The following is a 13488-nucleotide window of genomic DNA, read 5'->3' on the forward strand; positions in this document are numbered from 1 at the left end:
TTACGTTTATATCGCAAAAAATAAAAATCGCAGAGTCAGTCAAATACCTTTAAAAGAAAGCTCTATTTGTGGGAAGAAAAGGACGCAAATTTCGTTTGGGTACAACATTGCATGACCGCGCAATTACCAGTTAAAGCAGCGCAGTGCCAAAGTGTAAAAAGACCTCTGGTCATTTACCAGCAAAATGGTCCGGTCTGAAAGTGGTTAAAGGACCCAGACATTCCTAAATGCACCTCAGAAACCATCAACCATTCACCTTATTTAAATATGGATTTGATTTAAAAAAATGTTGTCAGGACAAGTAGATTGGGACCCTGATTTAGTCCCTTTCCACAACCCGAGTTATAACATGTCAACGCATACTATTCAGGATTGTGGGGCTGCAGTAATGGTCACAGACACTGGGTAACCTGTATACATTGATGGTCCCTAAAGAAAAAAAAATATGAGCATTTTTTTGGAGTTGAGGGAAACAATATGTCTTAAACAGCCAGATTATACCACTACCAACAGGAGGATTGAACACGACCAAACCAGCCCTGGGATAATCCTCCCATTGCCAGCTTGGCTGAGTTTACTAGCAAAACAGTACCAAGAGCATAAACCATAAGCAGAGGGGTGAGACCTGCGTGTCATTGGACTCCAGTTCCATTTGAGGCAAGAATCATTGATGTCCCCTGAGGCCAGAAAGTCCCCTAGATTCAGAGGCAATGGATCTCATCAAGTCCATGTGGAATCTGTGGGCATAAATTTAAGCATTTAGGTCTTCAGGTCCAGAATGGGGAGAATGTCTTCTCTGGGCTTGTGAACCAACCGGACTAAAACTTGTAAATGTGTTTTGCAGCAGAAACTGGGGACCGTCCAGCATTATGACATCAGCACTCTTATCCCTTCCAAGATAAGGCAGCAGAAAAATGGGGCATTGAAAGTCGACACCCAGCGATTAATAAAGATGAAGGAGCTCCTAGCTGCCGGCGCGAATTGCAAAGGATATGCCAACATCTCTGGATTTGAAAAGCACTGAAGAGAAAAAAGTTGCTACTTAAAAAAAGTAGTTTCAGTCTTAAATTAGGGGAGTTGAGAAAAGACGTCCATCTAGGACACTGAAGAAAACTGAGGCATACTGGTAATAGGAAGGATTATCCCAGGGTTGAACTACAGTAGTTATTATATTTCCTCATTTTCATTTTAATAATTACCTGAATGCATGTTTACACATTTTTACACATTTTTACACATTTTGCAGAGCACACGTGGAGCCTTATGGAAACCTTATTATTTCTATGGTCAAGAGATTGGGGCAGCTCCCTTCCCCATCTCACTACTCATAGTTATGGCCCAATAGTAATAGTCACAAGAGGTAAGGGGGGGGGGGGGCAAATCAACACTTACAAGAGTGAGCAAGAGAGTTCCCCAGGTGTCTGGTCTCCTAGGTCACTCTATATACTATACAAGAATTTGTGCCAGACAGACTGCAAAACTAGGACTTATTAGGAAGTCCGCAATTGTAGCCCAACTTTAAAACGTCTGTTTGGTGGGGGTGCGTGCACATACAAAACAAAAAACTACCACAAGATTGGCAGTTGATGAAAACACCCCCACTATCAGCTAAAGGCCAGCAGCTGACAGAACACTTTACAAGACAGAAAAAGTTTACAGATGTTCAATTTTGTCAATCATCTAAAAATAAGATCAACATACTAAAATTAGAACACATACACACAAAGTAGTAAAAAAAGTAGAAAAAAAAAAATATACAGGTTTATTTGACGTAAACAATGCAGAAAAGCCTGTTGGTTGTTTCTTAGAAATAAAAGTTCAAGCAACCTCACTGGTGTCCATGTTTGGGAAGGTTCTAGCACGGTATCAGGGCTGCCATTAGCAATTCCATCTTATAGACAAAATTCCGGCCTTCCATTTTGTTCCACTGAACTTCTTTAAAAGGTCCACGTAGGTGCTGCCACTTGTTATCCTGTAACACGTCACTCTTCGAGAGCTCCTTAGACTGACAGCGAGGAAACTGAACCATCACCTTGCAGCCGCTCTCAGGCCCATTTCTCACTGTGAATAAAAGTACACAAAGCTGTCAGATTATATATCCACGTGTTCTTAAAAAGTACTTTTCAGCCAAAACAATGTAAGCAGCCATTTTGCCTATTTAGGCATTGTTCTTGCATACAAAGAAAAACAACAAAAGACTGCTGGAATAAAATTACAGCCCTGGTTAGTAATACTGCCCCTCCCTTGTTGTATTCTACCGCTTGCTGCTCTACACAATCCTTCTGTGAAATTTCCTGACACTTTTCTCTGCTCTTTGTTCTCTAGAATCATATTGTGAAGATGCCCCAAGATTCATCCACTTGTTGCTTTACAGAATCTGTAAAAAAATGCCCCGACACTTTCCCACCCTCACTGCTTCACAGAAGCCTCTGGGGTCTGTTCCTCTTGCACACAATTCAACAAAATTCTGGAGCAGCACACCCCTTCCAAGGGTAAAATCAACTTTACTGTTCTGCACAAACATGGGATTCGGGGTGAAGTGTCTGTGATTGTGCTGAACAATCCAACAGGATTTTCGACTTGCCTGAAATATCCCTTTCTTTGAGTACATCACACAGGTATAGATTATTTCTTAGACCACCGAGTTCACCCTCCAAGTGAATGGACACCAGCAAATTGCAAAGATGAAATCCAGCCCTGTATAAACCCTCCTATGACCAACATAGCTCAGTTTTGTACGTAAGCAACATAAAACCCAACATAAACATATAGGGGGAGGTCCTGTGATATACTCCAATAAAAAGATTCAAAGGGTAAGCCAAAAAGCCTGTTTTATCTTTAATCACAGGACAAAAATAGGTTAATTCTTAGATTAGGGCATTCAAAAGTAATCCCATGGCTCAACAAAAAAGCCACAAACAAGGCAAGATAAGGCCCTTTTACACACGGTGCCCCAGACAATGTCATTCTGTGACGAAACATGCTTTGGGAGGAGCTGACGCCATCGCCTGCTGCAGTCTAAGCGGACGGGTGTTCGCACAAGCCAGCCGGCTGTTTGCTTGAAGTTTTCAATTTGGATTTTGTAAGTGTATTTTATCTTTTTAATAAATGATGGTCCGTCAGAATTACGCTAGAGTGAGTTTTTTTATTTAACATCTGAGCAACACCTGAATACGTTGAGTACTCTGTTGGAACCTCTTGACCCGGGAGATCCGTGCCCTGGAACCCATTCAGGCATCGGTTCCTTTTTGGCCACGGTAAAAGGCCCTAGTCGGGTTATTGGCTGCAAGCTTGTATAGCTTGCCTTGCGGTAAGCGCACAATCTGTGTGGTGCCGACACTTTGTTTATGGTGGAGGACTGTCACTTGCCACTAACACTTTGCTGTACACTTGGTCTATGGCTTTTTGTCACGGACAATCTTGTCACTGATGAATAGTCATATTACTGATGAACTTTATTTCATATTTATTCATTTATTTTAATAATTTATTATTTATTTACAGTAAGTTAGTAAGGTTGACTAAAGACACCAGTCCACCCAGTTCAACCTGAGTGAGTGTCTTCAATTGTCCCTATCCCTGTACATTGCACACTCGCATCAGTCCCTACCCTCAGGGAGCCCATAATCCAAGGTCCCCATTCATATACTAGGGCCAATTTGGGACAGAATCCAATTAACCTACCTGCATGTCTTTGGAGTGTGGAAGGAAACCGGAGTACCCGGAGGAAACCCACGCAGGCACAGGGAGAACATGCAAACTCCAGGTAGTGTTGTGGTTGGGATTTGAACCAGCGACTCTTTTTACCGCTAGGTGAGAGTGCTACCCACTACACCACTGTGCCGCCCTGTGTACCATTTCACTTATACTATTTCTATGTATACATGTTATTAATCTAATACCTACAATTAATATCAATTTGATTATTTGGGTTGGTTAGATATATATTATTTATTATTCAGTTTATATTCAAGTCATATTAATCTGAAGAGTCACATTTTTTAGCGCCGCTTCATTTTTCTACAATTATTTTGTGCGTGTATCTCACTTTTAGTGGCTGCTTTCAGTTAAAAAAAAATTATTTTCTTCTTAGTTTCACTAGCGCTGTTTTTTTTCCCTACCATTTACATGGCTGCCTGGAGGACCTTTTGACCGAAACCAGCGTCCACCAAGGCCTGAACTTCCACTTCAAATTTTGGCAAATATGTGAAAACACCAGATGGAAGCCTACAAACCTGGGAAATTGAGGCCTGATGTTAAAAACGCTCATGAAGAGCCAACATTTCTAGTAGAATGTGCTTTTACAGGGTGTAAAAGCCTGAATGATGAGTTGCTGAATGCACCTAGAAATGGTGGAGTGGGAAACAGCCTGGCCTTCGAAAAAAAACCTCAGGTAGCACAAAGAGGCAATGAGAGTGACTACTCAGAACTTTAGCCATGAAGAAAACTAGCACAACCCTAGCCACATCCAAGCAGTGGAATGCAATCTCCTTAAAAAGGAGGTCCAGCCCCCCACGAAAAAATAAAAAGTCAGCAGTTATAAATACTGTAGCTGCTGACTTAATATTAGGAGACTTGCCTATCCTGGAATCCAGCGATGCCGGCACACCAGCCAATGGAAACATCGGCTCTTGGGTGCTGCTGCTGTCATTGCTGATAAGGGAAACCCGACTGTGCATGCGCGAAGCACTCTGCGCTTTGTGAATGGCCCAGCAGTGGGGGGAGGAGGAGAGGGGCCAAACTTCCAGGGGACCTCACTGTGGCCATGTCTCTGGAAGTGAGGGTGGGGGGTACCTGTCAACAACAGGTATCGGTATCCGGCACCCACACTTGCCACTCCCCTATGCCTGTGTAGTGGGAGCACAGCACATAGGGACTAAACACAGCGGCAAGTTACAACTTACCTACGGACAAAAGTATTAAGCAGAGGCATGTTGGGTGTGGAGGGTTTATGCACGGCTAGGTTTTGGCTATGCTATTTGCCAGTGTCCAATCACCTGGAGGTGGAGCATATGCCAAAGGTCTAGGAAATAACCAATTTCTGTGATGTACAATAAGTTTGTTTCTACCCTTCAGAACCCTACTGTGAAGATGCTCTGACACTTTCCTTTCCTCATTTCCCTAAAGAATTCTATTGTGAATATGCCCTAGCACTGTCCACTTACTGCTCTACAGAATCCTTGTATGAAGATGCCCCGACACCAAATCCTTAATTGTTCTACATAATCCCACTGTGAAGGACCACTCTACAAAATGCTGCTGTACACTTCCTGACCATTTCCATCCCTCACTGCTCTATGCAATCCTTCTCCAAGTTCCCGACACTTTCTTCCCTTTGCTGTTCCTTTTGTACCTCCATCTAGTACATTTGTCAGACTGACTAAATAGAAGGAGATCAATAGAAGAACTTGACAGTGGTAATGATAATGTGTTAGATATGACTAGAGACATTTACACCCACAACGAAAACAGTACTTGATTTTTAAATATTTACCACTGCTACTAAACTATAGTTCTAGCCACAATTTAAATATAAAAAAAATACAATTTGTTACAAGAAAGCAGTAAATCCATCACCGCAGCTCTCCTGGTTCCTACACTCTAAAATGTAATAGGGAAGTCGGGTGACTGGTCCATCATGGAATCAGAGGGGCAAGGCTATTGTGCGGAGCAGTTTAAATTTTTAAAATCAGCACTTTAACAAGAAAGGTTAAATATATTTAAAAAAGAATGAAGACTAAGCACCTTTTTGCACTAAAGTTATCATGTAAATTCAAAAAAGCTGAGCAGCGTTCTAATACAAATCATTATGGGATGCCACTCAGCCACTTTACTTTAGCACTGTGGAAATGCTTATTTAGTAGACTCAGCATTAGATAAATGAGTATCTGTAGCCTCATAATGCACAAGCACTCTGGATTTCCCTGGAGATCAGGCAGTCTGATCAGTTCCTGAACCGTCCTATTTTGTACAGAACAGGATTCAGTCAGATAATACTGAACTCCACAGCATTCAAATGCCAGCCCCTGTCCACATAAACTGCACAGCTACCCAAGGAATTCTTTTCTGTATAAAACCAAGGGAAAGCAGCTAGTAGCAGCAGTATTCTAGTTTAACCACTTGAAAATCCAGAAGGTTTTACCCCTTCATGACCAGGGCATTTTTTGCCATTTGGCAAAAAATGCCCTGGTCATGAGGTTATTTTAAACTGGCAATTGCTCGGTCATGCAGCACTGTAAGCAAATGACATTTCTATACTTTTTTTCACACAAATACTTGAATAGGCTGCTGTGCCTACATTTCCTGCAGAAAAAGGGCATGCCCCCTTTTCAAAACGCCCTCCCGCAGGAAAATCGCATGGTTCCTGCACAGGCACTGCGTTTTTACATGCGTGGGGCAGCCCCGCGCATTCTGAAAGCAGCAAAATTTCGCTGCGATTCCTGCACCTGCAGTCACAAGCATAGGTATGAACCTAGCCTGAAGCATAGCTTGGTGTAGTTAAACAAAAAGCATTAGTGAATACTGACATACCTGAAACAGAGTAATCTCCATTAGGAGAGGCCACTGTTATAGATGAGGCGTTCCCAATGCTCTCCACTGGCCCCAGGCCTACGTGGTTACTAAAGCTTAGCACATGCCATCCCATCACTTTGGCCAGCTGCTGGACAGCAAGGATCTGGTGCTGAGACATCTGAAATAGAAGCATATGTTAGACCCGTTAACTTTTCTCTCAAAACATTCTTTACCTGCAGTGCTGAAGACCTGTCCTAGAGCATTACATTTTTTTTTTAACTGAAGCAATATGAATTCGTATTATTATTATTTTATTTTTTTAAACCTGAAATACAGGGACAAAAAAAAAATCCTTACCCCAGCAGTGGGTTCCCTCAATGCAAGGATTAACTTCTAATTTTGCCTAGACGATGATGAATAAGATGATATAGTCACCTTATTCCTTGGGCTGTCCGTGCTCTCCTCTGATGTCCCATAATGTGGGTGGGTTCTTTGTGCCCTCCTGTACAACACAGGACTAGTGGCCCTGCATTGTGCAGGATGCAGCCAGATAGCTGTGACCGGTTTGGCAGTGAAATGAAGAGGCTTTGGAGGACTGGTCGCACAAAGAGAAAAAAAAAAACCTGTGGGAGCACGGAGTAAGGCAAGTATATCACCCTATTCATCATCCCCTAGGCAAAATTGCAGCGGGGTGGGGGATCTACTGCAAAAGTAACACTTTTTGTATCTCTGGAGTTCAGTTTAAAAAACACAGAAGCCAGTTATGTCAAGTTAAACAGCAATTCAGGCTCTGCATTCATACCATGGACCAAAAATGTAGGTGCACCTATATTTAATTGTCAACTTAAAAACACTTTAATTTGCAGGCATCACAATCGCCTTGAGGCGATTCAGTTCGCATTGTGCGCTATAAAAAAGTATTTCATTCATTCAATGTGCTGCACCACAGCACCACCGTTGAAGTGGAATGTCACCGCTGCTTCAATCCCCTTGCCCTCTTCCAAACAGACATCTTCAGAAATTTCCTGCAGATGTGCCAACAATCTCTGCCAGGTATTTGAAACAATTTCTGCTAGTTTAACTTAGAAGCCTCCTAGGCAAGGTAAGGTTAACATTCAAGTTTACATTCACTTGGATCCATTAGACAAGACAAAATTTGTTCTTCCAGCTGAAACCGACTTTTCAATTCTACAAAATGTATTCTGGAGTTCTAATACACAATAAAAATTTGAGTCAATATTTAGTGCATTAAAAAATAAAAAAAAGGACCCAAATCTAGCTATTTCCCCCACCCCTTTATGTATACCCGGATGTCGCCTACAGTCTGGTCACGTGACACCAGTGGTCCTCTTCTATCCAGCAGTGGTCGGCCCTGAAGGCTGCAGAGAGGCAGAGAGGGGTGGTAGATAATCTGTCCCCGATCTCTGCAGAATTCTCTTGGGAGTCCAGGGTGGCCTTTAATGCTCTGAGCTCATGGCAAGGGGGTTGAATGGCACTGGGCACCATTTAACCCAGAAGAGAACCAGGGCAGCAAGTTTGTATGCAAGAGCACCAAGAGGAGTGAAATATTGTAGTGGGAGATGCTTTTTTATTTAGGCAAGGATTGGGCTTTTCTTTTTTTTTTAAATAAAAGCTGAAGTTGGGCTTTAACCCTGACTATCCCATGTTATTAATGCATTTGTAATATTAACAAGTAGCACCTGTGAAAGGAGGAAGTCTTGCAGCTCTTGTTCCTGATGAGACAGCGTGATGACCCTCCCATCTCTGTGTACAACTTTGATTTGGTCCACCCCAATATTCAGCTGCAACTGAATGGACCTGGAGGAAAAATCATATTGAAAAATAATTTAGCCATCATGAAATTAAACCAAATAACCTTTTTAAAACCACTGTCCATGCCACAATATACAGTGCATCCGGAAATTATTCACATTGCTTCACTTTTTCCATAATTTGTTGTTACAGCCTTATTCCAAAATGGATTAAACTCATTATTTTCCTTAAAATTCTACAAACAATACCCCATAATAACAATGTGAAAGAAGTTTGTTTGAAATCTTTATACATTTTATTTAATTTATTAAAAATAAAAAAACAAAATCACACGTACATAAGTATTCACAGCCTTTGCCATGACAATAAAAATTGAGCTCAGGTGCCTCCTGTTTCCACTGATCATCCTTGAGATGTTTCTACAACTTGATTGGCATCCACCTGTCAAATTCAGTTGATCGGACATGATATGGAAAGGCACACACCTGTCTATATAAGGGCCCACAGTTAACAGTGCATGTCAGAGCACAAACCAAGACATTAAGGCTGGGTTCACACTGAAGCGATGAGGGAATGGCGCAAATCCGAGGCAGGTTCCCGCATCACATGCCTCCCGCCGGCAGTTCACACTGCCCTATGCGAACTGCTGGGAGTGTCAGTGAAACCTTAATGACACCCCCAGATCAGTTCGCATATCGCAGTGCGATCTGCAAACTTGGACAGGAATCGGATCGCATGGTGTGAACACCCATGCGATCCGATTCTGCTGCGGACCAAAAAAAGGGTCCTGTGTGAGTTTGCGGCGGGTGCGATGCAAATTCAGCCATACTATCTGTATGGCTGAACTCGCATCGCACAGAGATCGGATGTGATCTGCAGTGCGGTGCGAATCACATCTGGTTCTCGTAGCCGCTCCAGTGTGAACCCAGCCTAAGGCCCGGTTCACACTATTGCGATGCAAAAACCCTGCGAATCAACTGTGGTTTCCCGCATCACACCCGACACAAGTGGCAGTTCACACTGCCATATGCAAACTACTACGGAGTGTCATATGTTAACGACAACCCCATTTCAGCTCGCATATCGCACTGCGAACTGACAGTTCGGATATGAATCGGATCGCATATGAGTGAACACACATGCGATCTGATTCTGGTCCAAACAGAAAAAAGGGTCCTGTAAGTGTTTGCACCGAATGCGGTGCGATATCAGCGATACTATCTGGCTGACATCGCATGTAGTGTGAACAGAAGTGCGCTGCACATTACATGCAATGTCTGCCATCGCAATAGTGTGAACCGGCCCCAAGTCCAATTGTCTGTAGACCTCCGAGACAGGATCGTATTGCGTTTGTAGGATTTTAAGGAAAATAATGAATTGAATCTATTTTGGAATACGGCTGTGACATATCGAAATGTGGAAAAAGTGAAGCACTGTGAATACTTTCCGGATGAACTGTAGATGCAAGGAATAGATTATGGAAAGCTTTTACTTTCTTGCATACATAACGCCTATACAGAGAACTTTAGATAAACTTGGTAAGATTAAATGGGAACAGTGTTTTGCAGTGCTTACATTAAACTACAAAGAACTTTATAAGATATCAACCAGACGAGTGAGTGCATGGTCTTCAGTCAATGGATGTGTGTTTGACTTACAGGTAAAATCCTTTTCTAGGAGTAGATCACAGGCCAGGGGGGCGGAGCCAAGTGCGGCATGTGAGGACCTGCTTCTCTGAGCTCCCATGACTGATCCACACACCGATCCTCTCCCCGTCTCTCAGCCCTGAGTGCTCTACACACTCCCTGGAGCCCACTGCACTGAATGACTCACTGCCCGCATCACTACATGGCCGGGATAACTAGATCAAAGGAGGATGATGGAGAGACCCCAGACTCACAACATAGTGCCATTGCCTTGCCACAGCAGACAACAAATGGGACGGACAAACAGAAGGAAGCTGGAGCTTCTAAAACACAAAGAGCCAAGACAACAGGTAAAGATGGCCCCAGAGACATGCTTTACTACACTCAAAGGCTGCCCTTGCCGTGTGCCCACTCTGATAACCTGGAAGATGAGGCTGCAGAGTACATCACAAGACGCTGGATTGGTTCATTCTTATGCCTCGATCAGGTTGTTGGAAGGGGGATTGCCTGTTGACAGACTGTGAGCATAAAATCTGACCGATAGTACGCTCCTTTTGACAACTGTTGTCCAACTTTCTGCCAACAAAATGTTGGGTGACATGCCAGTACATTTTCGGCAGACAACGGTCTGTTGTCAGATTTTCTGCTGGTTTCCACAGTCATAATACTGTGAATATATGAGTATTACTTGGTGCAGTGGGGCACCTGTGAAATGTGAGTGTGTGGTTTTATAAAGGAGTTTCAGTGTAACAGGGATAATAAGGAAACATTGCTGCCCCCTTGTGATCCTCTGCACAATTACATGTTAAACAACCCCATCGAACAAGTTCATCATGCTACTAGTAAGGACTCTGTAGTTTTGTCATCGTGCCTTAATGATCCAGCAGAAGCCAACTCCTAATTTGATAACATTCTCTGTGTATTTCCTCAAAACCGTGCTTTCGCCCCTTATAGTCATCATCGGACAACCTAGAAAGAGCCGTTTGATGTTTTGCAAATATGCGAACAAGGTGCCAGTGCCATAGACAGTGAATTACATTATCACAACAAAGATCATGCCATGAACAGTGTGCCGTGAATGTAGGATAAACGATGCATGCGCAGGTGATATCAACCACCACAAAAAACAGAACAGCTTTGAGTAAAAAAAATAAAAAAATAAAAAAAAAAGTGAACCCATATACTGTGTTCTCCTTACCAATCTGAAGGGAAGACTGGATAGCTCACGCAAGAACCCAATCACAGATCTTAAGAAGGCAAATTATTCACTGTATGGGACATTACATGGTCATGTGACAAAAGGGCTACAACCCAGAGCCAGGTCATCTAAAAGGCAATCTAAAGAGAATCCTGGGGCCCAACAGAAGTCCAAGGGCCCCTGATACAATCTTCAGCTCACACAGCAAACCAGGGATAGTAAAACTAGTCAAGTCTGTGCAACCCCCCTTTACAAAAGCAAGTGTTCGAGCGGTGTCCAGGTCAAACCGGGACTTTTAATTTTACAGGTATAAAAAGGGATGCTAGGGAGGCAGTACTACTCGCAGTATTAAGTGGCAAGTGTGTCCTATTATTGATAGGAGGGCACACATGTCAGGGGCCACTCCAGAGACCGTTAACTTCCTGTGTGCAGAATCATGTACAGGTAGGGGATTCTGCACTTCTGGGTCGGTGGCGCACACACACAGCATTGGACACAGAAGGAGCTAATCAGCAGGTCCAGCAGACTCCATGTCCGCCAGGACCCACCCACTGTTCCCAACAAAGGCAGAACGGTGGTCTGCCTATGTATAAAAGGCAGATTGCCATTCTGTTAGTAGGGAAGACAGAGATCCTGTGTTTCTGCTAAGCAGGAACACGGATCTCTGTCTTCCCACAGTAGAAGCACCTCCCACAGTTAGAACCCCCTAGGGACACATTTAACCCTTTGATCACCCCTGGTGTTAATCCCTTCCCTGCCAGTTGCATTAATACAGTGACGGTGCATATTTTATAGCACTGGTGTCACTAGTCCCTAAAAGTAGCAAAAAAAGTCTCACTTGGGGCTCTTTCACACGGGGCAGATCAGTGATGATCCGCCCCGTGGACATCCGCTCGCTCAGCGGGGATCACTCCTTTGTTCCCTGCTGAGCAGGAAGATGACAGGCCTGTATCTGCACACTGTGCAGGGACGGTCCTGTTAGAGCGCCGCTCTCCCCTATGGGAGATTGGGTGACGAAGGAACGCAGAGTCCGTCGTCACCCAATCCAATGATGGATGGAAAAGTAGGTCTTTTCCCCCCGTCACACTTTTTCAGATCGGAGTGGGTCAGATGTCAGCAGACATGTCACCGCTGACATGGAGCATCCGTTCAGGTCCACCTGAAAAACTGACAGGAGGACCTGAATGGATCGGCCATGTGAAAGAGGCCTAAGTGTCTGATTTGTCCGCTGCTCCGCTATAAGTCGCTGATAACCGCTATCGCTAGTAAAAAAAAAAAAAAAAAAAATATGTGTGTATATATATATATATATATATATATATATATATATATATATATATATATATATATATATATATATATATATATATACACACACACACACACACACACACATATATACACACACACATACACACACACACACACACACACAATAAAAATATCCCATAGTTTTTAGACACTATAAAACGTATCTATATATGCTTATTGGGATTTATTTTCCCAAAAATATGTAGCAGAATACATATTGGCTGTATAGCAAAAAATTGCCTGTTCATGAAGGAAAGGTAAACCTTTCAGGAGCTGAAGTAGTTAATCAAGATGGCAGATAACAGAGTTTGTGAGTGCATAAAGCAGCGTGTGGGGATGAAGTGCCTTGTGAATGAAAAATTTTGAACAATTGCATCTGCAGGAAAATTGATGGCAAGTGTTTTCTGGGACAAACATGGCATTATTCATGTGGATTTTCTACCCCATGGTGCCACCATCAACAGAGAATATTATTGTCATGTTCTGAGTTAAAAAAAACGACCTTGTTTGATCGCTAAGGGCAGCGTGTTTCTCCAGCACAATGCACAAGCTCAGACTGCTCACCGCACTACATGTGCATTATAGCAACTCAGCTGGGTGGTATTGGCACATCCCCTTTGCAGCCCAGACCTCACTCCCAGTGATTTCCACCTGTTTGGACCCCTAAAAAAAAAAAATTAATCGGAGGTCAGCATTTCAGCACTGATGGAGAAGAGAAGAAGGCTGTCCTAGGATAGTTGAGGCTCACTGACAAATCTTTCTATGCCGAAACCTTGCAGACATTAAACGCTGGGGTATGTGTTAAAATGTAGAAGAATATGTTGAAAAATAAATGCAGTTTCCACTCCTTAAAATTTGATCTTTCATTATATAAGCTCAAAATTCCCAGTTTGACTTAAATGCCCCTTGTACATGTAGGCGGTTAGTGTCCGATGGGGCAAGCCGTACCAGTACAGAGTGCAAATAGGGAGGCTCCTATTGCAACTCTTATCAAATCAATGAAAAAAATAAAAAATAAAAAATAAGATTTCCAATGCTTAGGGGAAC

The 13488-nt window shown here is 42.9% G+C and overlaps 1 protein-coding gene across 1 annotated transcript in view; it reads right to left on the minus strand.

The window, feature by feature from the left end:
* Window positions 1-1741: 1741 nt before the first annotated feature.
* MED17 (mediator complex subunit 17) overlaps window positions 1742-13488 on the minus strand; it is a gene marked incomplete at its 5' end in the record, with an annotated part of 40679 nt that continues 28932 nt past the window's right edge. Inside the window, 3 exon segments of the mRNA XM_077484982.1 lie at window positions 1742-2061; window positions 6532-6691; window positions 8214-8331. Coding sequence (XP_077341108.1) covers window positions 1856-2061; window positions 6532-6691; window positions 8214-8331 — 484 coding nt within the window.

The sequence above is a fragment of the Lithobates pipiens genome, unplaced genomic scaffold (genome assembly GCF_037356315.1).
Source record: "Lithobates pipiens isolate NorthernLeopardFrog02 unplaced genomic scaffold, aLitPip1_a1.2 Scaffold_17, whole genome shotgun sequence".
NCBI classification, from domain to species: Eukaryota; Metazoa; Chordata; class Amphibia; order Anura; family Ranidae; genus Lithobates; species Lithobates pipiens.